This window comes from Indicator indicator, chromosome 32 (genome assembly GCF_027791375.1).
Source record: "Indicator indicator isolate 239-I01 chromosome 32, UM_Iind_1.1, whole genome shotgun sequence".
Taxonomy (NCBI): domain Eukaryota; kingdom Metazoa; phylum Chordata; class Aves; order Piciformes; family Indicatoridae; genus Indicator; species Indicator indicator.
The window spans coordinates 5,693,052-5,719,977 of NC_072041.1; the positions used below are offsets into that span (position 1 = coordinate 5,693,052).

General features: G+C 43.9%; 2 protein-coding genes across 2 annotated transcripts; both read left to right on the plus strand.

Annotated features, from left to right (window-relative positions):
* Window positions 1-262: 262 nt before the first annotated feature.
* PLOD1 (procollagen-lysine,2-oxoglutarate 5-dioxygenase 1) lies at window positions 263-15,902 on the plus strand. Its single transcript, XM_054394905.1, has 19 exons — window positions 263-359; window positions 4,665-4,756; window positions 5,234-5,370; window positions 6,235-6,398; window positions 6,905-7,017; window positions 8,541-8,604; window positions 9,680-9,777; window positions 10,093-10,194; window positions 10,302-10,433; window positions 10,697-10,818; window positions 11,480-11,584; window positions 12,025-12,150; window positions 12,874-13,015; window positions 13,562-13,675; window positions 13,961-14,026; window positions 14,379-14,483; window positions 14,883-15,029; window positions 15,331-15,456; window positions 15,730-15,902. The coding sequence occupies exons 1-19, from the start codon at window positions 278-280 to the stop codon at window positions 15,883-15,885; spliced, it is 2,193 nt and encodes a 730-aa protein (XP_054250880.1). The 5' UTR covers window positions 263-277; the 3' UTR covers window positions 15,886-15,902.
* A 1,898-nt stretch (window positions 15,903-17,800) lies between these two features.
* Window positions 17,801-26,659, plus strand: MFN2 (mitofusin 2). The gene is made up of 19 exons (XM_054395016.1): window positions 17,801-17,841; window positions 18,154-18,298; window positions 18,543-18,721; window positions 19,252-19,387; window positions 19,741-19,903; window positions 20,438-20,562; window positions 20,876-20,984; window positions 21,085-21,192; window positions 21,599-21,752; window positions 21,976-22,043; window positions 22,213-22,334; window positions 22,483-22,609; window positions 22,901-23,005; window positions 23,458-23,560; window positions 24,205-24,425; window positions 24,567-24,716; window positions 25,002-25,198; window positions 25,692-25,826; window positions 26,478-26,659. The coding sequence occupies exons 3-19, from the start codon at window positions 18,547-18,549 to the stop codon at window positions 26,545-26,547; spliced, it is 2,268 nt and encodes a 755-aa protein (XP_054250991.1). The 5' UTR covers window positions 17,801-17,841; window positions 18,154-18,298; window positions 18,543-18,546; the 3' UTR covers window positions 26,548-26,659.
* Window positions 26,660-26,926: the final 267 nt, after the last annotated feature.

Sequence of the window (26,926 nt, forward strand, 5' to 3'; positions counted from 1 at the left end):
CGCTTTCCACCAGCCTCAGCCCCACAATTTCCCACTGCCTCTCCCATATCGGCCCCCCTACCTCCCCGCCTCTTGCGGGGGCTGGGGCAGGCCCGGGAGGAGGAGCCGTCGCTTCCCCGCTTCCTCCGCCCGTCCCCGCCGGGCGGGTCTGGTGCGTGGCACAGGCTCCAGCAGCCCTGGAGCTTTCTAGAGCCGCCGGCCGCCGGGTCTGGCCCTCAGGCAGCACTCCCGGTCGGTTTCGGCTCCCGGCTCGGGATCCAAAGGAGAAGTCGCCTCCATGGTGCCTCCGGCGGTGCTGCTGCCGTGGGCGGTGCTGGCGCTCTTCGGGGCGGAGGGCGGCTGTGCCTCCGAGCAAGAAGGTAAGGGCGGGGGGGTTGGTGGCCAGGTTGATGGACGGGCACAGCGGCTGTTGGGGCTACTGCTGTCCTTAGCATCCTCGGCCCAGCTCAAAGGCATTGCAGGTCGGTGCCCACAGCAGAGTCCCAGTGCCTGGGCGGCAGCTGGAGCCTGCTGCCGACTTAGGAGGCAGGACACAGCCTGGCGTGGGTGTCCTCTGCACATGCTTCTTAAGCTCCTGGGTTACTAGACAGACACAGCACTGAGTTGTGCGAGGCAAAACCTTGGACTCCATTTCATCCCAGTAAAACGCTTCCAATCTCTTGGGATATGGCCCACCTAGGTCAGCCCATCCTGCTTTTGAACTTAGGTTACAGAGAGTGTTTGATTCCAGGCTGGCCTGAGATCTGGCGTGCTCCTAAAATAACCCCACTCTGTCCCCATACGAACGGTGTCCTGAAGAGTAATTGGTAGAAGAGTAGAGGGGTAAGGCAGCAACAGAATGTCAGCCAGGCTGACAAAGAGGTTCATGCACTGTCGCTTTGCCAAGAAGCTTGGATAATTATCTCTGTCTTTATTAGAGAAGTGGCAATTAAGAAGAGATTCCCTCTTGTTCCCTAGCATATTTCCCCTCACAGTATGTGATTCTGGTGTAATTACCTTTACTGTATATCTTTCATCTGTATTCATGGGAGTGTTCATGTGCATTCATGGGAGTGTTGAGAGTTCTTTAGCTAGAGTGACATAGCTAAGGCAAAATCACTGCAGCTTTTGGGATAACTATTAGACAAATATAAGTAAGGAATTAATTTCTCTAAACTATCCTGCCTTCCTTACTCCAAACATTCCATGATTTTAGTAAAGTTTTAGATCACACTAGAGGTATCAGATTGGTGCTGGGAAAAGAGAATGAAGTTTGCTGGGTAGGAGGAGGGATTTGGAATTAATTGCTTTCTGAACCTGTCACCTCTGGCATGGCTTGAAGAAAAAATGCTTTTCCTGTGCCTCAGCTTCCCTAGAGTAACATGACAATAACAATACCTGTCTTCTCTCTTGTATGTTCATTTGCATCTCTGCAGAAGCTCTAAGCAGAGTTATTTGTAGTTGTTTCAATATTTAAAAAAAAATTTGGTAAATGTGAATTTAATCCAGAGGTTGTTTTATCCACTAGTAAATTATGCGCTGATTTTTTTCTATTTGATCCTAATATGAATGGCATTTTCTCAGACACTGTCTGAACAGGAAGCACTACAGTAAGATTTCCCAAAGCACAGCCTAGGGATAAATTAATTCCTTGTCCTAAAATGCAGCTGCAGCAGTGCTTTTCCTCTAGAGTCAGGGCAGAAGTAAATAACTCTACATTTTTTTGTTACTGAACTTGTCACTGATTTTTACTCCTTGTAAAACACAGAAATCCACCCAATCATTTCATTGTGGTGTTGATTTCAGAGTCCCTGTTGCAGTGCTTTATCCCTTTACAGATGGTAAAAACCAGAAGTATAGCAACATTGGGTCCTTGTTGTGCATCAGTACAGACCAGCTCCCCTGGTTCCTAGTCAAGTGCTTGCTTTGTTGACCATGGTGTTGTTATTTTGCAGCCACATCGTAATTCAATACATTTATATGATTTCTAGTTGTTAGCATGGCCCAAGGAGTCTCTGGGCACAGGAGGCTCAGCTTCACAGAACAGGCTACATATGAAAAGTAACATGACATGGAAAATAGGAAAGCATGAATCTGCCTGCCTCTGATACTGGAATTAAAAGGATTTACTGTTCTGACTCTGGAAGTACCTCTGAGCTGCACAAGTGTTCAGCGGAATCTTTGAGAAAGGGAAAAAAGAGTTAAAGGGGAAGTGGTGGAGGCAGCACAGCTCAACTCAAGCTTCTACTACTGGGCTGAAGGAATGTCTCTTGGGATGGAAAGCTCTTGCTACTGCAGAGGTTTCTTTAGAACAAAAACTAACTTTCACATCTCTGAGTCCTAGCCCCACAGACCAGGGAGAATAATTTTCTCCATGCTGGCTTTTCCATGCTCCAGTGAGTTCCCACCCTGCAACAGTGAAACCTTTTCTGTCTTAGAAATAGCCCACCTCTCCCTGTTCACCCCTGTGAACCTTTAACTCTCACAGCTTGCCCAGCAAACTTCTGACAGTCACATCATAAACAGTTTGTTGCTTTCTTGGGGTGGCAACATGAAATGAATTAAGGATTTATTTAACGTGAGATGCCTGAGAATTTGAGCTGATATCATTGCATAGCAGTCAGGCTCTTTTCTTTCTTTCTTTCCTTCTTTTATCATTATCAGATGCTTTCTTTTCTCCTTTCAGGTCCTAGAATTTGATGTTTGTCTTCACATTCCTCTCTGGCAAGCCCACATTTGCCCCCCTATTCACTGGCAGTATGGTCTTCACCTGCTCAGAGCTGCTGTGATTTTCTGCATGCCATCGCATGGCTGGAAACTTCAATGGCTTTAATGCGTTCCCTGAGGAGATACATATTTTACTCATTTGTGTGCACCCTCTGATTGGATAGGACACAAGGCACTGGAGTATGCTGGAGGAGCTGGGTTAGGAATGCCCTTCATGTGTCTTAAAATCTGCCTTTAAAAACTGCACAGATGCAGGATCCATGTTGTTTTATTTATCAATCTCCTGTCTGTGTGAATGTCTAACAAAATTACAGTTAGAGCTGACTTTCCATTGACTGTTCACAATCTCTCCTCTCTTTTTATTCTGATGCAGGTAAAGGATTTGGGGAATTTCCTTGGGAACATCCTCTCTCTTCCTAACTTGGAGTCTTGCACTTTTGCGGCCTTTTTCAGGTCCATCTCAAACTCCACCTCCCAGATTTCTAAGATCAGATAAAATACCACTTTGGGTACCTTAGGAAGATGCATCTGGTACATCCATTGAAAAAAGAATTGTTCCAAAAGAGGCCTGCTCCAGCCAAGAAAATGTGCTTTCAGTTTGTCCTGGTATTTTCTGATGTTAAAATCAGATGGCCAGGATTTGCATTTAAGCCCTGTTGCCAGAGCCTATACAAGCAGAAGCATTTAATCATTACAGTGAAGAAAAAACCATATTCCAGTGGCAGTGTAGAGAAACATCTGAAAGAAGTTCAGCTTTGCCATTTTTAAGGGACTGCAAATGAAAAGTAAAGTTTGGGAGGAGAATGCAGATGAGGAGTTATGGCATAATGAAATTCACGTTGTGTATGTATGAAAAAAAGCTGGAGAACGCTTCAGGAATGTGGCAGAAAATTGGAGCAGCCATGGAGGGTGAATAATAACATTCAGCCTAATTTTGCTTTTCCCTACACCCAGTAAGTGCTGAGTGACAGAAAAGCAGCTCTGTGGGGAACAGGAAGCCAATAGCACTAAATGGATGACTTCCAAATGGGCATTTTGTAGTAGTTCTGGGGTTTTATCTTCATGTTTAATTTTCTTCATGCTCTGTATGAGAGAAGAGAATTGTAGCTCTCAATAGCAGGGCAAAAAAAAAAAAAACACTTAATACCTTGTCTTTTCTTTTTCTAGCTCATAACTCAGGCAATGAAATTGTATCTTTACATAATCTCTAATTTTGTGTCCAGGACAGAGTTCTAAACTCTGCTGCAAAGGAGCAGTCTTGCCTGTGTTGCTGCAATTAATTTGGGGTTCTTCAAGCAAACACTAGAATTTGAGGGCACCTTTGCTGTGTTCTGTCCCCTGTGATAGTTCCTCCATGTTAGTTCCTCCAGTATAAAACATTGCCTGCATCCACACTTTTTTCTTTTTCTTCTATGAATTTTTGATGAGCTGGTCCCCAGAAAATCCAAGCAGCAACTAAGGAGAATTTGAAGCTGTTTTTCTTCCTGAGGGAGGTTGAAGTTTTGTTGGCAGTGAGAAGACCTACAGGGCTTAATATTGTCCAGTGCAGAGGTAGCAAGGTGAGGTGTAAGCAAGCTGTTTTCTCCTCAGCAGTATATGGTAGCTCCACAGGTAGACTACCTCCCTTGCCTAATTTGAAGTGAACCTGGACATCTCTCATGCCCCATAGAACAGATGTAACATGTGTCCATGTACAGCTGTGACTGTTTGCACAAAAGCTGGGGCTACAGGATGCTATTGATGGATTCATGATCAACTTAAAGTGGCTTCCCCAGTGCATTCCTTAGTTCTTAATGGTTGGATTTCAACTTCCCTTTGTCAAATCTGTCAAGTACTTTTAAGACTATTGATCCATACCTTGGCTCAGTATCTGATAGTAAAGCCTCTTTTTTAGGTATGGAACAGCTGACTGGGAAAACAGTGCAAGCTGAATGTGTCTCTTGTGCTTTCTCCTGCAGAAAACCTGCTGGTCCTTACTGTTGCCACCAAGCAGACTGAGGGGTTCCAGCGCTTCAGAAGATCAGCCCAGTTCTTCAGCTACAAAGTCCAGGTGATGGCCAGCAGCCTCAGTGGTGGTTGGTCAAAGGGAATTCTGAGAGTGTGGAATGGATAAGTCTTGGCCACAAAGTGGTTAAATAAAAGCTTGAGAGGGCATGTATACTCAGCTGGCTGAGAAGTAGTGACTGGAGCATTTCTGTAGCAGTCTCTGATTCCATCCTGGGTGCTGGCTGAAGATGAGGTCCATAACTCCTGCTGAAGGGAGCCCCATGTCACTTTTCCAATGCAATGCCAAAACACACAGTACAGCATGTGCTTCTGTGCCTGCTGCTGAGAGTGCTTTGTTCCAGTGCTACCTGTAACTCTGCCCATCCCAGAGAATGGCTCAAGGGCTGACACATACACCTAGTCCTGCTGTCCTGGTGCTGATGATTTGCACTGGGAGTTACCAGGACTAGTAAGGTTGTGGGTTCTGGTCCTTTCCTCTGAGTCTTGCTGGGAAGGTGACCCTGTGCCTGTCATTCTTTAGGTGCTGGGGTTGGATGAGGAATGGCAGGGTGGAGATGACCAGAAGCCAGCAGGAGGTGGGCAGAAGGTTCGTCTCTTGAAGTCTGCTTTGAAGCAGTATGCGGATAAGGAAGACTTAATCATCCTTTTTGTAGAAAGGTAATGGGTTGGAATTTTTTTGCCATGAACTGAATCAGAAGGCTGTTTGGACAGGTTCTTGCTGAGAATAAATTAACTGTGCAGTGGATTGCTTTTGGAAGGTGTGTGCAGACCTCCTCTGCTTTTTTCCCCCTTGAATTCTCTGCAGTTGCCTGAGAATTGCTCAGAGTTGAATCTGTGGCACTTGGGAAGGTCTGATCTGAAGAGGCTGATTCCAACTCTTGCATAAAGTCGATAGCATTGTACCTGTTTCTTCCAGGGTGGAATTTGGCTGCCTCTGCAGAGAATGAGCAGCAATATCTGTGGATCTAGGCGAGCCTTTCTTACCAGAATTATTTGTTTTATAAGGTGAGGCAGGCTACGACACAAACCTGAGAACCAAGAATTAGGCTGCCAGAGAAATGTGGAAAGGGCAAAGGACAGTTTGGAGTCTCTCTCTGGCTCCCATGGCACGGAGATCATATTTTGCAGCTCTGAGTGTCTGTGTGTGAGATGATTAATCTCTGGATTTAACAATTTTTTGCTCACCAAAATGAGCCTGAAGTTTGCAAATCCTCCTGCAGGAAGCACAAGTCTCATTCTGAGTGTTGCCTGGGAATTAGTCAGTTTGACCCAGTACTGGAGAGACATGGGCTGGAGTGCAGCATCCAGTGACTAGTGTCCAGGATAGGTTTGTCCTGAAGATCTTCAGGGAGCTCATCAGGGAGTGGCAGGATGCTAAAAGATGTAAAAATCATGGCTTGTGTAGTCTGGGAAGCAGAACTGAAAGGGAGTGATTCTGAACGAGTTAGCTGTTTCTAGCAACTTTTCATGCTGATATGTTATTTCAATTCCTTTCTGTCCCTTTCTTCTCTTTTCCTCTAGCTATGATGTCCTCTTTGCTTCAGGCCCCACAGAACTGCTGAAGAAGTTCAAACAAGCCAAGAGCAAGGTGGTCTTCTCAGCAGAGAACTACATCTATCCCGACAGGAAGTTGGAAGCCAAGTACCCTCAGGTGCGAGATGGAAAGCGCTTCCTGGGTTCTGGAGGTAAGACAGAACCTTCTGTCAGCTGAGAACCTTTCTCAGCTTTTTCCTCCTATTTAGAAGGCCTTTGGGAGAAGGAGCCAGTGTTCAAGTGTGGAAAACATCTTTATAGAAGATGGCGCAAACTGAAGCCTTGCGCGTAACTGGTGTAGTGGACTCACTGTCTTACCTGCAGGAAGGGATGTAGCTGTGCATTGCCAGTGAAGGGTAGAAACCTGCTCCCTATCTCTTCTACCATTTCAGTAAGACTTGTCATTCAAGGTGTGGGTATGTGAGCTTTTCTGGTGCTGAATATTACTGGTTTGATGTTGATGTCATTCCATCTGTTGATGTCATTCCATCTTGGGAAATGCAGTCTAAACATGCCTTTGCTGAGAGCTGGTGTGTCTCTGCAGCAGTGTTGCACCCTGCAGAGCGTCTCACAGGTTTAAGTGAGACTGCATGAAAGAACTGGGAGTATGTGTATAGAGGAGTACTGTTGAAACACCTTTTCATATTCATTCCCACAGGCTTCATAGGTTATGCTCCAAATCTGAAGAAGCTTGTGGAGGAGTGGAAAGGACAGGATGATGACAGTGACCAGCTCTTCTATACAAATATCTTCTTGGATCCAGAAAAAAGAGTAAGTGTAGCTGGGTTTTGGGATTTGGAGGAGTTACCTGAGAAGCACTGCTCTCAGTCCTTCACACGGTATTCCTGTTGACAGTAAAATAAGTTAATCACGTGTATATTGACTATTACTGGAAACTTGTACCAGTGTCTGTGTGTGCAGATGTTTAATGCTGTAGAGCGTGGCAGAACTAATCAGCCTCCTCCCAGGGGCTGTGAAAGCCAGACTCCACGTGTCTATCTTCACTGCAGAGTGCAGTGCTGATTTGGAGGTACCCAACCTGGCCCTGAAGTACATTTTGGGCATAAAGGTACATAAAGTACATAAAGGGGCAGATGAGGCTTGAGCAGATTTGAGGTGATGAAAGGGACAGAAGTTCACAGCCCTTTTAGCCACATGACAGGGACCATACACATCACAGTGGGTAGGTCTGCTGGAGCAAAGAGGCTGTCTGCCTTCAGCAAACACTTTCAGATTCTGATCAACAAAATCTGCATCAGCCTATGTAGCACACCATGTAGCATCATAGAGACGCCTGGAATGGACCCTGAGGCACTGCCATTCCAGCACAGTGTGGTGCTGAATCATCCAGCCCACAGGGTGATTCCTCTTCTGTTGTCCCTGCCCAGTTCTGGATTGGTCAGTGCAGTCTTGGCCCCAAGGGACACCATAAATGCATGGGAACTAAGAACAACAGTCAAGTCAGGAGGAAATAGCAGAAATAGGAAACTGCTTTCAGACTGGTTAGAGAAGGAGTTGCAGTCTCTTACCAGCAGGGCTGGTAAAAAATTCAGAACAGCTGCACATTTTTCACTTCCTCAAATCTGAATATGGCCTGTGGTCCTTTAACAGCTCCTTTAATGTCTCATCTGCAGGTCTGGCCCTGTGCCACACGCAGGCTGAGTAATTCCACTGACTTGGCATTCAGACAGCGGATGTTAGCGCCCTGCTGTCCTTTCCAGTAATCAATCTTAGTGGATGCCTGGAGGGACACTGAACTCTCTTGAGTCAGGGCTGGATTTTAGTCTGACAAAAATCCAGTGTGTGACTTGCAGAGGGGGTGAAAACAAAGATTGCACAAGTAGCCTGGCACCCTTATTGTGTTCTGCTTTGACACCGGTGCCTGAGGCAACACTTACCCTGTGGATAGATGGCAACAAAACTGTCATCACAGCAGATTTTTGTCCTATCTTTGCATTCCTGCATATTACATGTGGGTTTTATATGACTCTGCTACAAGTGTGCTTTATTCATACACTGCATGTTATTGGCACACCCACGGCAGCTTTAAAATCTTTATTTGTGTGCTTTCCCCTAGTATAAGATGTTTGAATTGGTTTAGAAAGTGGCAAATTGTTCCAGATTCAAGTGGAAACAAGGATTAGCTGGGAGTGTTTTAGGCTTGAAAGCTTGGGGAGTATGAAAATGATTATTGGAAGGTGATACATCTCTGCTCAGCATAAGGTCTCTTACATGTAAAAGAATGGATGCCCACTTGTGTTCTAACTGAGGTTCTTTATCTTATTTTTTAAAAGGAAAGTATCAACATCAGTCTAGACCAAAGAAGCCGAATCTTCCAAAACCTAAATGGAGCATTAGGTGAGATGAAGGATTCTGTTCTCCTTGGAATGCAACTGCATTTTGATACCAGACATAAAGTTGTGACTGAAGAGATTAAATTTCAGAAATTCCTGTCCCTGCAGAGTAAGCCTCAGTGAAAAGCCTCTAGGTTCTCATTGCAGTTCCCTCTTTACTTGAGGGAAAGCAGGTCAGGTTTTCCATTTTACACCTCCTTGTCACTTTGATCTCCAAGCATGCCAGATTGCGTTAGCCTTGGGAATTGGAACTGAGAGGGACTTCCAGTGCAGGTAGTAACACAACCTAAACAACCCTGTTTAGGGCTTGCCTGTCTTTCCTCTTCAGAACTGTATGGAATGCCACAGAAGGTGAGAGGCAGCAGATACTGCCTGAGAACACTCTCTGTCCATACCACACTTCTGACCTGACCTGCTTGTTGATTGACTTTAATAGTCCTGACAGAAGTGATTCACTTACTCTCCTGACACTCCTGCCTGATGTTTTCACTTTATAGTCTGCCACGACTCCATCATTATCCCAGTTAGGTTAAAAGTTGTCACCACAGGGTAGGTTTTGGCTCCTGTGCTCATTATAGCAATGACAGACTGAAGCTTAGATCTGTACTAGTCTGTTTTCCAAAGGATTTTGTGTGGTTGTGCTTGGATGATCTCTGCAAAGAAGGTGAACTTTTCATCAGGGGTGAAAGAGAGACAGCAGTTGCACAGGAAGCTTAGGTGAGAAGGGCCTGAGTCCTTCCTGGCCATCAAACAGCAGTTCCTCACTGCACAATCTGTCAATGTCAGTTTTGAAAGACGTTCAGTGTGGCTTTTGCCAGTTTCCAGCAGAAGGCATATATGTCAATTTAGCAAGCTGCATTCCTTTTCCAGCTTCCCAGCTATCCTCCTGTCATCTCCCAGGATTATTCTGTATGTTTTTTTTCTCCTTTCAAGATACAGTCTGTAGCCCTTAAAACTACTTGTGCATGGTTATCCACATCCATGCTTTCAGTAGCTTTTCAGTGGAAATGAAGCATTGTGCTGCAATTTATCTATAAAAACCTTCCTCTGATAACATGATGGCATATTGTCATTTCCAGATGAGGTAGTTCTGAAGTTTGAAAACTCAAGAGTGAGAGCAAGAAACTTATTATATGACACTCTGCCTGTGGTGATTCACGGCAATGGACCCACAAAGGTAAATGGCTGTCCTGAGAGCTGTGTATCTGTAGTACAGTGACCCTTTCAGCTCAGGTGTATCAGGTGACTGTCTTCCCATATATTGACTTGCCCCATGTGCATTTATATTTGAAAAACAATAAATGACCCAGGTCTCTAGCATCAAGATGAGTCTGGTTCAAAGATCAGTGTGTAACTGGACCCTCAGGCTGTCCTACTTTTCAGATTCTTTAGTCCAAGAAGGTAAATGAAGGAATGTGATCTTACATTGGGGGTAGACACAAAAAATCTCTGCTATCCTGTGATGTGTATCATGGCAAATTGCCTTTTGCAGCTGCAGCTGAACTACCTGGGAAACTACATCCCTCAGATATGGACATTTGAGACTGGCTGCACTGTGTGTGATGAAGGTCTGCGAAGCCTCACAGGGTTTAAGGTAAGGCTGATGTCTCTCCAGAGCTCTCACGTCTCACAATTACAATGAAATCTTATATGTGTCTGATATGGTACATGAGCCACCACTTCTCTTCTCACTGAATGTAGGATGAGGCATTGCCCATGATTCTGATTGGCATTTTCATCGAGCAGCCCACCCCATTCCTCTCCCAGTTTTTCTTGCGGCTTCGTAACCTTCATTACCCAAAGCAACGAATCCAGCTCTTCATTCACAACCACGTGAGTAAAGTTGTCTTGCAGTGGTCTTAGCAAATGTGGGGAAACTGTCTACCTTCTGTACTCTAGGCACCTTTCCGGTCTCTGGCTAGACTTCCAGGCTCTCTAATCCCAGCACTTACCTACAGTGACACCTACAAGATAGCTCCATCCATCTGCAGAGATGTGGAAGTGGGAAGAGCTGTTGCTCATCTGGTTTGTCATTTTCAAGAACAGGAGGCTAAGCAGCCTGCAGTGAGCCCATCTTACCAGTTTTTCTGGCACAGGAGGAACATCACTTGATGGATGTGGACTCTTTTGTTGAAGAACATGGCAAAGAATATCTTACTGTCAAAGTGGTTGGACCAGATGATGAGGTGGAGAATGCTGAGGCACGTAACTTGGGAATGTAAGTGAACCTGATAGCTGGCAGTCAGCCTGTGTCCAGCCTGAGGCAGTCTGGTTTTGCTGAGGATCATCACTGTCAAATGGATGCTTTTCTTTTTTTAATCACCCTTTTCTTTCCATTTTCCTAGCGTGATATCCCCATGCCCGTTATATATTGAAAAAAAAAATCAGCTTGGATAGCAGCTCCACTTCTCCATTTTCAGAAACAAAGCTCTCCCTGCTCCTTTGCTTTGTTAGAAGGTAGCCCTGTACCTCCCAGCCTCATTAAGCAGTGTATGTGTCCAGTCACAGAGCACAGTAAATATGCACCTATGTCTCTGAAGAGCAGGAGTGTAGTAGTAAGACTTAGAGCTAGTGGCAGAGTATCTTCCCATCTGTGGTCAGGTCACTGTGAGAGCTCAGGTCTGGATTTGGGCCAGCCATAAAGAGGAACCTCTTCATTCTGAGCTGAGGAAGCTGTTTGCTAACTGTGATTTTGGCTGTGTCCTAGTGACTGCTACTGGATCCTGAATCTTATATATGTATGCTCTGCTAGTCCTTGTAGTCATTATCCAGAAAAGTACCTTTGGACTACAAAGTGTAGAAGTTGCTGGTGTTCTGTCTTTTGTCTTTCTCTGCTTTTGGAGGATTTTGGTGTGACTTTTCTTCTTCTCTGGCTATAGGGATTTGTGCAGAAAGGATCCTGCCTGTGAGTATTACTTCAGCGTGGATGCTGAGATAGTTCTGAAGAACACAGAGACTCTGAGAATCCTCATTGAACAGAACAAGTGAGTTCTTTGGTCTGAGCAATATTTACTGGCCATGTTTCTCATGAAGAATACAGTGAGCTCATTTGTCACTGAGACATGTAAGGCACTAGGAGAGCAGTGTCCGAGATGGAATGCTAAACACTTCTTATTTGGTCTTTTTTTACTGTAGTTGTAATCCCTGGATTTTAGGCCCTGGATGCAAATCATCCCTAGTTTTGTCTTTATGTACTCACTAGAACATAACTGGATTCTAAGAGACCTGCTGTGGGGTGAAGCTGAATGGGGGATTGTGACCATATTTTCCTTATACAGAATTTTATCCCAACAGAATTAGCAGCAGCAGCAGTAACTGTGTGAGGGAGAATCTAACTCCTATGGTCTCCTGTTTTGTAAATATTTTCCTTTTCTTCCTGTGGTAACATCCTGTCCTGCAATGCCTTTTTCCTTTGTGCTTGCAGGCTGGTGATTGCCCCGCTGGTAAGCCGTCATGAGAAGCTGTGGTCAAACTTCTGGGGAGCACTGAGCCCTGATGGATACTATGCCCGCTCGGAAGATTATGTGGATATCGTTCAAAGGCGGAGGGTGTGAGTATGCAAAGGGGCTTCTTGCTGATGTAATCCCTATCTTTGTGTATAGAAAAGGAAAAGAAGCTTCCCATTTGGAAGCTCCTCTCTGTTCTCCTCTGAGCAGAGATGATGACATACTTTGGATAGGTTATCTTATGATCAGAGTATGGATTTGAGAGTCCTGGCTGCTGAAATCACTTCATTTTACTCATGGATTGTTTTCCCATCTATGGATTATGGTTAGTGTGATCCTTAAAATCTTGCAAAGTGCTGTTTATCAGATAGTTTTCCTTGAATGAAAGATTCATAAAATACTGGTTTATTCATATTGTTGAGAGGCCCTCTCTGTTTTTTTAGGCCATTATATGTGACATAAATGCTGGAAATCAGCTTATGCACTTTTGGCTAATTCTTTTTTTTTTTTTAAATCACTGGAAAAAATAAATGTCGAGCCCTCTGAGAAGAGATTCAAACATTAATTATTCCCTAGCAGAAGCACACAGTAGCAATGAATTGTTTTCACAGTGTTCTAGCATTTGTGCAGCTTAAAAGCTCTGGACAATATAAGCGGTTTTTTTTCTGGAATGACAATCCCTGTTGGTGTGGTTTCTCTCTACTGTTCTGAGCTGGTTCATTTAGGCAAGCCTGGCTGATACCTCAGTGCTATCTACCATCCTGTCAAGTCCAGCATTTCTGTCTTGGTGGCACTTCAAGTCTTACTCTCCTACCCCTGTGTTTCAGTGGGCTTTGGAACGTTCCCTACATCAGCAGCGTTTACATGGTTAAAGCCAAGGTTCTGCGAGCAGAGCTTGACCAGGCAGACCTGTTCCACAGTGGCAAGCTGGATGCTGACATGGCTTTCTGCCACAACGTTCGCAATCAGGTCAGTCAAGGAGAGAGGCTGGCAGGGGAACACTGCATGCCGTGGTGGAGGTGACAAAACTAAATAGTTCTAAGGCATTCAGCTCTGCCAGGGCATGGGACAGGATGAACTGGCATTATTCAGTGCTGTAGAGGCTTGGAGCAGCGTGAGATTTTTATTTGCTGTAAAGCCACACAGAGCCAGAAACCACTAGCTGTGGATAACACTTTTCTTCTTGGGCTGTTCTATTGGGGTTACTCAGGGCTGTTCTAAATGGAGTTGACAGGGTAAGAAGGAAGAGTCTCATTTCACAGCAGTTGCTCTGCTCTGCTTCCAACCCTGACTGATAGGAGGCATGGAATTACTGGCTCTGGCTATAACTTTTCAAAGTTCCTCATACCCAGCGTGGAGACTGAACTGAAGGTTCACAAGAGAAAAATGAGTAAAGCAACAGCTCGGGCAGAACCATCATCACTGGGAAACTCTTCAGTGCTTGTATTTCATAGTGTCTCACAGAAATTTGAGTTCTGGAAACAAAGATTTATTGTTTTTCCCTCTGTTCTGCAGGGAGTCTTTATGTACCTTACAAACAGGCATCAGTTTGGGCACATACTGTCCCTGGAGAACTACCAGACAACTCATCTCCACAATGACCTCTGGCAAATATTCAGCAACCCTGAGGTGAGACAACCTGCATGCTCAGCATGCTGAGCAACATGACATGGGAAGAACATCTAATGTCTATATTAACCAACAAGGAAGGTCCAGGCTTTTTGATAATGTAATAATGTAATCTCAGGTGAGATGAGGAGCAGGGTCATGGCATTTAAAGAGAGGTGTTTATGTGATCCATAACGTCTGGATCTTCAAAGCCTGTGAAGTACTGCTGCAGGAGTACCTGGCCTTTCATTGCCTCTTTAACCAGGTGCCATTGAAATGACTTCTTTGCTTGTCTTCTAACTGCAGGACTGGAGAGAAAAGTACATCCATGAAAACTACACAGCAGCTCTGAAAGGGAAATTGGTAGAAATGGTAAGAAAACATCGCTCTTCTCCATCAAAATGGGACAGTAGCATCAGGACAGCACTTGTGTCATCATTATTGTCATTCTTGGACACCAGCAGTTCAGCATGACTTCATAGTCTTTCAAATCCAGAGGAAAAATGGCCTTGGAAGTATTTTTAGAGCCAAATTCTTCTAGAAGTACATCTCCAGCTCTCTTGAGTGGAAGTGGGGCACATAAATCAAAAGACAAAGTTCTATCGTTAATATTTTAGCTACTTTCCACTTAAACTGACTCAATCTACAGTGACTTTAGTCATACTCATTTTGCCTCAAGCACCTGTCCTGGTTTCTGCTGTTCACACCTGTCTGCTTTCTGCAGCCCTGCCCGGACGTTTACTGGTTCCCCATATTCACCGACACTGCCTGTGATGAGCTGGTGGAAGAAATGGAACATTATGGCCAATGGTCCACAGGTGACAACACGGTAAGAAAAAGCAGGAGCTTTTTGACTTCTGGGTCACACTATTGTCCATGAATATGGAGTGGCATCAGTGCCTGCAGTAGGATGGCATTAGGTCCCAGAGTTAAACCGGGAAACTGGAGGCAATACTTTAATTTTGATTCTGATTAACTCCGTGAGTTTTGCTTCTGGTCTTCAATGTGAATTAATTTTTCTGAATCCTCTTTAGTGTCCTCTGAAGCTATAGTGTTCAGTCTTTCTGTTGGTGGTTTCACTTTAAATTATTGTTTGAAATTATTTTTCCATTCTGGAAATTCTGATACATAAACACCATACTTATTTGTAGCTACCAAAGCCAAGTGCTTTTCATTCCTGAAGTCCAAGGTTCTCATCCTTATGAGTATTGTCATGATTCTATTTCAGGACAGCAGAATACAGGGCGGATATGAGAACGTCCCAACTATTGACATACACATGAACCAAATTGACTTTGAAAGGGAGTGGTATAAGTTTCTTCTGGACTACATTGCACCCATCACAGAGAAACTGTACCCAGGATACTATACCAAGGTATACACATCTTAGCATCCACGCTTCATGGGCAGCTCAGCACCTCCTCCAGTTGCAGCTTTGTGAATGCTCTAGCAATATGCATACCCTTCCCCAGTGTGGAGAAACTGACACTGGAGCATGACATAAAAATATGCATCAGGAAATACACCATTTCCCAGTGACATTATCTTACCTTACTGCTGCCTTTCTCTCTTAGCAGTGGAATGCAATTTAAATATTGCACCCTGCTCTGCAGCTCATTAGCCATGGACTGCTGTAGCCCTCTAACAGATGTGTACTTTGTTCTTCTCTCCTGCAGACTCAGTTTGAGTTAGCTTTTGTAGTTCGCTACAAACCCGACGAGCAGCCCTCTTTAATGCCCCATCATGATGCATCCACCTTTACCATTAACATCGCTTTGAACCGAGTTGGAATAGACTATGAGGTGAGTGTTTGCCAGCATGTCAGCAGTGCAGTACAGCCTCTTGAGCAGTCCAGGCACCTGAAGACCCTTACCTTACCCATATCTGGTTTATTCACCACAAGGATTGCAGTTCATGACTGGGCTAGGGTGGAAGGATTTTTTTCAAAGCATCAAAACACAGGAGAATTCCCCAGGCACCTTCATACATTTTCAGGAGGGCTGCCAGGAGAAGGCAGAGACCCTTTCCCTGAGGTGCCTTTTACCAACCTGATGAGTCTCTTTTGTTTCCACCAGGGAGGAGGCTGCCGGTTCCTGCGCTACAATTGCTCCATTCGAGCTCCACGGAAAGGGTGGACCCTTATGCATCCAGGACGCCTGACCCACTATCACGAAGGTCTTCCAACCACCAAAGGAACCCGTTATATTGCAGTGTCCTTTATTGACCCCTAGAGCCCTGCTTCACGGGAAGGACCTTTCCCTGGCCCTGCTCACTGCTGACTTTGAGTAGAAACAGGGAATGCTGCTGAGAGTTTCTAAGGCATTAATCAAAGCTATTTGGAAATTGATTTCTATCGGTATTTTAAGATTCCACTACTGGAAGATCTCCCTCTCTGATACTGCAGATAATATCTAGGAATATTGCTGTAGAATTTGGAAGGAGATTTTTGTGCCTTCATTTTTGATTCTGCTCCTCATCTGAAGTATCTTGGAAATGTGGTTTACTTGAACCATCACTGATTGCTTGGCCTTACAAAAATGCTTTCCTGGACTGGAAATCCAACTTTTTTGGAGGCAAGTCACAAGCTCTCTCTCCAAGTAGCTGGAGATTTCATCCACATTTCATCCCATTTTCATCCACAGCATATACAGGACTGGACATTAGACAATAATTCTTGGATACTGTTCCAAATATAAACCAATCAGGGAGCTGACTTCAGGAGTCCTAACAGTTAAATATTTTACCAGATGAAACTTGGCAATAAGAGCCTGAAGATCATCTGATTCCTTTCCTCTTTGCAGTCCTTGGAAGCATATCACAAAGTTCAAAGCAGCAGCAGTGGCAATGTAGGTGCTTACAGTTAGCTAAAGGAAGGTGTGTCAATGATATTTCACCTCTGGGATTAGACTGAAATCTGTGAGTGCAGCAAAGAGTGTACCCAGACTGATTCAGACCATGTCAGTATGCATAGATAAAACTGAGAAAGGGAAGGCTGAGAACAACTTGATCAGTCAGGGCTTTGCTACTAAACTGGCTCTGTTGTGTCCCAGGTAAGATTGTCAAAAGCTCTAATAAGTCTCTGAGTAACAACTTAGAGGTCCTAGTGGTCTTTGCTGGCCTCATTCCAGTCTCAGACTTTTTTTAGTAATTTTCTTTGCATCTTATTTGAAGAGGCCATCAAAGAGCTTTCTCTGGTACTTAGCAGAAGTAATTATTCAGAGACGCCAAAGCAAAACACTCCACTGCAGGTACTTTCCAGTGGGGTTGGGACCGATAAAAATGAGTGGTTGGAAAATGGATTGTGGTTGAACTGGTAGGTGTAAAAATCTGTCTAGACTAGGCCCATGGTTAGAGAGAGAAAGGGGAAAAAAGCCTTGATGTGGCTGCCTGGGCAGTACCTGCTCTGCTTATCAGACACCATTCAGCTCTGGCTGTGCCAGATCATTCAGCTCTGGCTGTGCCAGTACATTTCACAGGCAATGCGTTCACATCGTGGTTGTCCTTAGGTAAAAAACTCCTCCTAGTTGTGTCTCCAGTTTCTATTTAATTGACAGGTGCAGAGCCTTTTATCTAGAATGGGTCACAGGAATGTGGGCATGACAGCTTTAGACATGCCAGTGCTGGTAAGGTGCTTTTTGCAATTTGAATGGCCCCAAGGAAGGTCACACAGACCTTTTCTCCACTGCTTTCCTTGTACTTTTTAGGTCTGTTTCAAGGCTACACACTCATGGGTGCCCAAGGGAAGAAAATCCAGACCGGGACAATCCGTTTGAAAAGTAAACCAATAAGTAATCTTGTTCAATGAAATCCAGAAGTATGTTACCAAACTAAGGCACAAGATAGGGCAATCTTTGAGATGTCAAAAAGTTGTATGTATTTATTTAGCTGGTTTGGTTTTTTTCACTTATGTTGTTGTATCTGTCCTGTGCCCAGCGCGGTGCTTGGAGTTAATGAGAAGCCTCTCACACGAGGTGTACAGGAGCTGTACATTAACTCGCATTAAACCCTTACCCCACCGTGAGGCCGTGACTCTGTCTGATTACTGCGGCGGGGCCTTGGGACTACTGCTCCCGTGGTGCGCCGGGACGAGCCTGCCCGGCGCATGGCGATGACTTCAGCCGCCCGGCGCAGCCTCAGTGACAATGCCGTAGGGGTAACATGGCGGCCTTCCGGGAGCGGTGGTGAAGGTGAGGGGTGGGGCGGTGGCTGGCGGTAAGGAAAGATGAAGCCACTGGAGGCCGGGCCGAGGCGGGCTCTCGAGAGGGCGGCAGGGAAAGGGGCAGGGGAGAAGGAAGACGCGGTGGGGCACGCGAGAGGGGCGCTTCCCGCCCTTTGCTGGCGCGCGCCGGCCGCCTCAGGTGTGAGGGGAAGGTGAGGGCGGCAGCCCAGGACATCTGCCCCCTGCATCCCCCGGGCACTGGGATGGCCGGGGAGCAGAGCCTGGCCGATCAGCGAGCTTGGCAGTCTGTGTCCTTCATCCCCGGGTGCCTGTGCCACAGGAACGGGAACGGGGTGGACTCGGCGTCGGTGAGAAGAGCTGAGGGACGGAGGCAAGGGAGAAGGCAGGGAAACTGCAATCGTTCCTGTTCAAGAGCGACTTGAGCTGGCCATGTCTGACTTGTGAACACGTAACCCATCCAGAACGTAAGTGGAGGACCGGGAGAAGTGATCGCTGGGGGTCTATTTATTGGAAGGGAGAAGGAAAGACAATTTTTTACAGTTCTGATAGATGAGTAATTTGCAGCTGTGGGAATTGGTACGATTTCTTTGTGAAATAAAGAAGGCTGTTTTTAAAATGCGTGTTTATCTAGCTCTTGGTAAGATGCTTAGTCGGGTAGCTGTTGGCACTTGGTGAGCCACCCCTTATTTATTGGATTTTTCCCTGTAGCGCAATGTCCCTGTTGTTCACTCGTTCCAACTCGATAGTTGCAGTGAAGAAGGATAAAAGACACATGGCTGAGGTAAATGCTTCTCCACTTAAACATTTTGTCACTGCAAAGAAGAAAATCAATGGCATCTTTGAGCAGTTGGCTGCATACATCAACGAGAGCTCCTCATTCCTGGAAGGTAAGCTGAATTCTTCAGCTGCAAGTGCATAATGGTGCTTTGCCCACATACAATTCCTCCAAACGCAGACCAAAACCCCTTCCATTCATTTAAATGTCTAGTTAGTGAGCTGTTTTTAATAAAATTTTAGTAAATTATATAAGGCCCTTTAGGTTTCTTGCCTATAATTCTTTCTATATTGTTGCTTAGGAATGTTATTGCTAGTGACATGTAGCTTATGCCTGTAATTGGCTTTAATGGCTTAAGACACAGAGAGAAGACTTTTAAGGGTGCTGGAGTGTTTGAGTGTTGGCTGTGTTCTGTTTAAGGTAGTCCAAAGGATGAGAATGGTTACTAGATACATGACAGAGACCAGCTGATAAATGTTGACACAAGATTGTGTCAGATGTGATTGTGCGTCAGGATTATCCACATGTCTTTGGGATACAGATAAACATTTAGTTATGTGTGTTATATCGTGAGGAGATGTTTCACCCAGTACTGAGACAGGTGACTTCTGGAATTCAGAGACATATGTATTTTAATTTTAGAAACACACAAGAATATTGAGCTTGATCCTGTCACCACAGAAGAGCAGGTACTGGAAGTCAAAGGCTACCTGTCCAAAGTCAGTGGTATTAGTGAAGTGTTGGCAAGACGACACATGAAAGTGGCTTTTTTTGGAAGGTGGGTCATGTGCTTATTGCCTACACTCCCTACTCAGTAAGGCAATTGGCATCTTTAGGATTGTAGGCAGTGAAAATATTTATAGAAACACTGGTGCCTGCAGCCTTTGCTTGTAATGTGCATGTCCCTGGTATTAATCATCATGTAAATTGGAAACAAATGTAGCATGCAATTCTTGGGTTTGGAAGAATTCTTAAGAAAATGGAGCAGTCTTTTTATAAGTTGCCTATAGCAACTAAATTGTTCATGCTTCTGCTACTGCTTATGCTTAGAGGACTTGCTTTCTGTAATAGCAAAATGACTATACCTGAATCTCTGCAGTCTAGCTATACCATTCTTTACTCTGAATTCAGGACAAGCAATGGGAAGAGCACTGTGATAAATGCCATGCTATGGGACAAAGTCCTTCCTTCAGGCATTGGACACACCACTAATTGTTTCCTGCGTGTAGAAGGGACAGATGGACATGATGCTTTCCTGCTTACTGAAGGCTCAGAGGAAAAGAAGAGTGTTAAGGTACAATTTCCTTAAGCATAAGATAAAGGGGAAGAGCACTTTTAGAATGCAGGAATAGAGAAGGAACAAGAAAATTTAAAAGCGCTATGAATAAATTTCCCAGTTAAGAATTTTAATAATTTAAGGAGTAAAGATGAAGAACAGGTTTATATTAGATGTAAGGAGGGAGAAATGGAGCAAGTTACAGGATGGAACTTACTCATTTTATGAAAAAAATTATATGTTTCATTTGCTAGTGACAGCATGGAACCAAAGCAATGACTCAGGAAGTTCTGAGCTCTGTTTGAGTGACAGAAGGCACAGACTTCCTGATAATTCCTCTGTAGCCTTTCTTGACAGGGAAATTTCTCAAACTTATTGGGCACTTGCCTTTGGACTGGGAGACTCAAGCAAGTTTTATGTATAAAACCTTCCAGAGTGATTTGGAGTTGGATTTTATCTTAAATTGTCTGTGAACAGCCTTGAAGGGAACATAATAGTGTTAATGGGTCTTAGCATAGAGGAGATATTATAAATTACTCATCTTTTTACTAGACAGTAAACCAGCTGGCACATGCCCTTCATCAAGATGAGCTTCTGAATGCTGGCAGCCTGGTCAGTGTAATGTGGCCCAATTCCAAATGTCCTCTCTTAAAGGATGACCTGGTGCTGATGGACAGGTGAGAAATAACTTTCCTTCCTTTGCTGCTTTTTGCAGATAAATTACAGAAATGTCTCCAAATACCAATTTAACAAACACCAAGGAAATTGACCTCGTTTGAATTTATGATACTGACTAAAGTCCTTTGGTGGAGCTGGCAGTCAGCATGTCTTTTGATTGGTACTTCCTTTTATAGACATACTCTGTGTCATCTCAGGACACTGTAGCTGAGTCTGGGAAATTAACGCTCTGAAAAGATGAAGCACAGCTCTTATTACTCTGTTTTTGCTGTTTCCACACCCTACTAATGTCTCTTCTGTTTTTATTGCTAGCCCTGGAATTGATGTAACAACAGAGCTAGACAGCTGGATTGACAAATTCTGTCTAGATGCTGACGTATTTGTTCTGGTGGCAAATTCGGAATCAACACTGATGCAAACAGTATGTACAAGTCCACTTCAAGTCAATTTGGGTAAAAGTTTAAAAATAACAAACAAAAAGGACATCTTAATCTTAAGAGGTTTTATTCTCTTTTGCTTAGGAGAAACAGTTCTTTCACAAGGTGAATGAACGTCTGTCTCGACCCAATATATTTATTTTAAATAACCGCTGGGATGCATCTGCCTCCGAACCAGAATACATGGAAGAGGTTTGTGATGTGTTTAAATTCCTTTTCTTTGCACAGGTATTAGAGAGTCCATTTTGACTCCAGTCCTTGCGGGTAGCATCATGAAGTGCTATATGTGATTGTTACACAATTTGGGGTTTTAGTACTGTAGTGTAGAGAGTAGAAGGAATAAACTAGTCATCAAGACATGACTCTTGACATTTCTGAGCTGGAAATCAAGAGTTTCATAGGGACCTTTGGAAGTTGTATCACTCTGGTAACCTCTGGAAGATTCCATAAACAGGCAAGTTTTTTCTAACCCTTTTTCTTAATTCTTTCGAATTGGTGTTTTAGACCACCAGAGGGCACCTGGGTGCTTGCTCTAACTAGGAGATGGAGCATAAAGTGGATTTAACTGCACGTGGGCTTTATCCTGGTTGTCCCTCAGGTGCGCCGGCAGCACATGGAGCGCTGTACCAGTTTCCTAGTGGATGAGCTGGGTGTGGTGGATCGAGCCCAGGCAGGAGATAGAATTTTCTTTGTGTCTGCAAAAGAAGTGCTGAATGCTAGGATTCAGAGAGCTCAAGGGATGCCAGAAGGAGGTGAGGAAGCTAACAGAACCTTCCCATTTTCTCATAATGAAAAAAATAGAGACTGTCTTGTTCCAAAAGGTGGATAAAATTGGGGTGAGTAGTCAAAACAAAGAGGTGATTTAGCAGCACTTTCTGCATTGACTTAAAGATGAAGCAGGAATGCTTCCTGATGTCCAACATCCACTTGCTTTCGTAAAACTTAGGAGGTTGTTCTGTACTTTCCTTCTCCCAGGTGGAGCATTGGCAGATGGATTTCAAGTAAGAATGTTTGAGTTTCAGAACTTCGAGAGAAGATTTGAGGTGAGCGTGGAATGTAAACTTGTTTTTAGATTTTACTCCTGAAAGGCCAGGGACTAGAGTTCATAAATGTGGAATGGGGCTGCATTTTGGAAATAAATTCTACAGGAAAGAGAAGCTGTGTTAGTCTGCTTCTGTCTGCTGCTAATCTTGGGCTGCCTTTTGTATACAGGAATGCATCTCTCAGTCAGCAGTGAAAACAAAATTTGAGCAGCATACGGTGAGAGCAAAGCAGATTGCAGAAGACGTTCGTCTCATCATGGATTCTGTGCACGTCGCTGCCCAGGAACAGCGGTGAGCAGAGCTGATGCTTGGCGCTTGCATAACTGAAGCTTCTGTCCTGGGAGCAACTTAAGGGAATATGAGCATTTAAAATGCAAAGCGGAATACAGCATTTGTCTGAGGTTTTGATGGACAATTTTCTTTTTTTTTTTTCCACCAGAGTTTACTGTCTGGAAATGCGAGAGGAACGACAGGAACGTTTGGGATTCATTGACAAACAGTTGGAGCTGCTTACTTACGATTACAAGCGGAAAATAAAGCAGATCACAGAAGAAGTGGAGAGGCAGGTATGAATATATAGATAAACAGAAAATACACAGAATAAACAGAAAAGACCTATTCATTTTTCACAACTCTTGTGTTGTTTCATTGTTTTCCTGTTTGCATTGTAGCAGAGCAGAGATTTACCTACTTAGCAGCCATCTTCTGTGTTTGTCAGTCACCACTACTGCATTTTGTGGTTGGTGCACAGGCCACATGGCACTGCACAGTCATGGTGCCTGGAGAAATGCTTATTGAAAAATGCAGGTTTCAGTGGGAGGTTTCTAGAGAAACTCTGTTCTCTGCTGTTTCACTAGGTGTCAAATGCAATGGCAGAAGAAATCAGACGGCTTTCTGTGTTGGTGGATGAATACCAAGCAGACTTCCACCCTTCTCAAGTAGTGCTTAAAGTTTACAAGAGTGTAAGTGACGTTTGCTTCTTACAGGTTGCTTAAGCAATTTTTAGAAGGCTTTTTTGCTCTGAGTCAGGAATTGTGCCAGCTATTTAAGAAGCTTAAAATTCTTGCAACTAAGGCATGGGCTAAGCTTTCATATTGTGAAAAATCTTTCTTTAGAATGTCTCTTGGATAGCTTCTGTAAAAAGCGGAGATCTTAAAAAAATAAAGAAGAAATAGATTTTTTTATTAGCTCAGTGATAAATTGATGCACACTATGTATTGTATTGTATAGATCAAACAGAACTTTTCCTAGACCACAGAGTACCTGTGAGATTTTATTTGCTTTTTCTTCTGCACTGAAGAATGGGGGAAAGATGGAATTCATGTTAGAACAATGGGCAGACAAACTGTTCTCCTGCTCTGGGAGGCTGTCTTGGCTATGTTTATTTTAACCCGAATAACTCTTTGTTTGTCAGGAGCTGCACAAACACATTGAGGAAGGCCTGGGCCGTAATATGTCAGATCGTTGCTCCAATGCAATCACAACATCCCTGCAGACGATGCAGCAGGAAATGATAGGTCAGTTCAGCATGGAGGATTTGCTTTTTTCTTCCCTGTAACTATGCAAAATAACTGTGTAGATGTTCCAGGTTTCTCTTTAATCTGACGGCTGATGTGCAGCCATCTTAGTTTCCGTCTTGATTAGTAATACTGTTGGGTAGAGACTAATGCATTTTCCACTCTGTCTGCACTCATGAAGCGATTAGCTAATGAATATATACCGTCAGCTTAGTCTTCCATTACAGAGAGGAACTGTGACTTTGGATACTTGATAGAGCCAAAGTCCTAGTGAAATGTAACCAGGTGCCTGTCTGAATGCAAACTTTAATAGGAGTGTGATGCCTGAACATCTTTAGAACTGGCCTTCATGTTCTGTTTTCCAAGCTGCTGTTGTAAACTTCAGCAGCTACTTGTAAGGATTTAGGAGGGTCCATGGAAATATTTCCTTCTGGGCTGACCTGGAGAACTAAGAAATGAGTAGTAATTCACCATGTATCTCTCACTTTGCAACACGCTTGGCTTTAGGAAGTTTTAAGGTACTAAGAAAAATAACTGTGGAGGGTGGAATGACCCATAACCATCCTGATTACATAATCCAAATCCAGTTAATTCTTGTGAACTCAAAATCCATTTTTGACTGTTTCTCTGTTCTGTCTGTGCAGATGGCTTAAAACCCCTTCTCCCAGTCTCCTTGAGGGGACAGATAGACATGTTAATTCCCCGACAGTGCTTCATGCTCAGCTATGATCTGAACTGTGACAAGCTTTGTGCTGACTTCCAAGAGGACATAGAATTCCATTTCTCTCTTGGATGGACAATGCTGGTGAACAGGTTTTTGGGACCAAAGAATGGTCGTCGAGCCTTGATGGGCTATAATGACCAGGTAAGATGCCTGGTTGAATGGTGGGGATAGAGGTGATATTAATCCTTTCAATGCCTGCTGAAGTCTTTGGTGGGAAGGGCAGTGACTTGCCTTCTCTTATTCTGTACTTTGTTTTTGTTTTGTCACTGTTTTTCTAATCAGGTTCAACGCCCCTTAACACCAGCAAATCCCAGTCTGCCTCCTTTGCCTCAGGGCTCCATGACCCAGGAAGAACTCATGGTGTCGATGGTGACTGGACTGGCCTCATTAACTTCCCGAACTTCCATGGGAATCATCGTTGTTGGTGGTGTGGTGCGTTGACAATCTGAGCAGCATTATAGATGCTTGAAAAAGCTTGCACTGCTGAATCCTGTAGAGATTTGCTAGTCACAGATCGTGAAATGCTATCTCCTTTGATCTTCCACTTGAGTATAAATACTGAGCTGATTTTGCATAGCAGGCTTAGAGCCAGGGTCATTGTGACTATATCCCTTTGAAGTAATTTACAACATCATTAAATAGGCTCTGATTCTTTTGTGAGAATAAATAAAATAGGGTATTTTTCTTTGCCCATGTTTTCCCTTATGCTTCCTTTAGGTCTGGAAGGCTGTGGGTTGGAGGCTGATTGCTCTCTCTTTTGGCCTTTATGGGCTCCTTTATGTATACGAGCGGCTCACCTGGACCACAAAAGCGAAAGAGCGAGCCTTCAAACGGCAGTTTGTGGAATATGCCAGTGAGAAACTGCAGCTCATAGTCAGCTACACAGGTTCTAACTGCAGCCACCAAGTCCAACAGTGAGTTGCCTGTATTCAGCTAAAACATTGTCTAAATTGATTTAGTCATAGCAGCTTAGCAGTAGTGGGATGGTGGGATTGTGAGCTCTAGGCAAGCAGTTGGACTTCATGATCTCACAGGTTTCTTCCAACTTCAGCAGTTCTATGATTCTATGTAATTCTGTTTGGTTTCTTGTTGTTTGGGGTTTTTTTTTAATGGTATTCCCTGTTAAAACAAGCCAGGTCTGCATATTGCATTCCAGATCTCAAAACATGTAACAGTGCATGTATTTTGACTTGTTATAGTTTTTTGAATCACCAATGCTGTTAAGCATTGGTTTTAATGTTCTTCTGTCTCAAATCAAGTTGCTGTGATGCCCTAAAATATTGTGCAGAAGTGGAAAGGTGAACATCTGAGTCATTATCTTCACCATACATCAAAGGGATTTATTTATTCCTTGAATTTCTTGCTTGATGTTATTTTCCATCACATCCAACCATTCTCGTTTCATAGAGAGCTTGCTGGAACGTTTGCTCACCTGTGTCAGCAAGTGGATGTCACACGGGAGAATCTTGAGCAGGAGATTTCTGCCATGAATAAAAAAATTGAGGTTCTGGACTCACTGCAGAGCAAAGCAAAACTGCTCAGGTGAGATTTCATTGTCCCACAGACAGAGACGTTTGCATGCAGTTGGTTTTTTATGTGGTTGCTCTAGGATGTTCCAATTGGGGTGTATCTGAGTGCAGTCCTTCCGTTACAGTGTTTGATGTGCAGACATCAGCATCTTTTCCTACCAGGTTTCCTTGCCCTTTCACTATGTACTTTCCCATGTACTGCTGACAGTCATTTAAATCTTCTGTCTCACAAAACACCTTTTCTTTCATGTTTTTTGTTTGTTTGGAGTTGCAGTTCCTTCACATTTATCATAGCATACAGTCCCCTACTCCTCAGACTTACTCAGGCTATTAGAAAATCATGCACAGCCTCACCTCTGCTTTTATACAGTTATGTGATGCTTTTCTTCACCCTGCAAAGGCTGTCAGGTGAATTTTTTTTGAACATTCCTTGTCTACACAGTAAGACCAAAGTGAAGTTGTGAACAAGATCTTGTTTTGAACCTCTAAACCAAGGGACTGTTAGCAGGCAAGCGTTCCTGAGCTGAGGAAGGGTGAGGGATGATAGCAACACTTCGGAATGGACCTCTGGCCCTGCTGTTCACTCATTTCAGCCATGCTTCTTTCAGATGGGCTTGAGAAGAACTGTTTCATGTCACCTAACAGAGACTTTCTGTCCTTGCAGGAATAAAGCGGGTTGGCTTGACAGTGAACTCAACATGTTCACACATCAGTACCTGCAGCAAAGCAGATAGTGTGGGAAGAAGAGAAAAGCAACAGTGTTTCCGTTCAGTGCTCTCTTAATTACTGCAGAGAACATGGTGGGTGATGGAATTTCCTAAAGGGGATGAGCAAAAGCCTATTGCTCTTTCCAGTTGCTGTGTGAACAATAGGATTCTACTGCCCTGTTTCATGTCCCACCTCTAAACACTAGCTGTTTATAACTCTTCGTTTTCCTTCTTGTGAGACCAGGCTGCTTGAGGAGTGTGTGCTTCATACATTTACAAGGGGCTTCTTACAGCAAAATTAAGTACTGTAACAAATTTAAACCAACCAAACAAATGTTTGCTAGGTTAAAAGTTGTTCTAACACATCTCAATGGAGTAATTAATTTTACTTCATGGAGATAAAGTT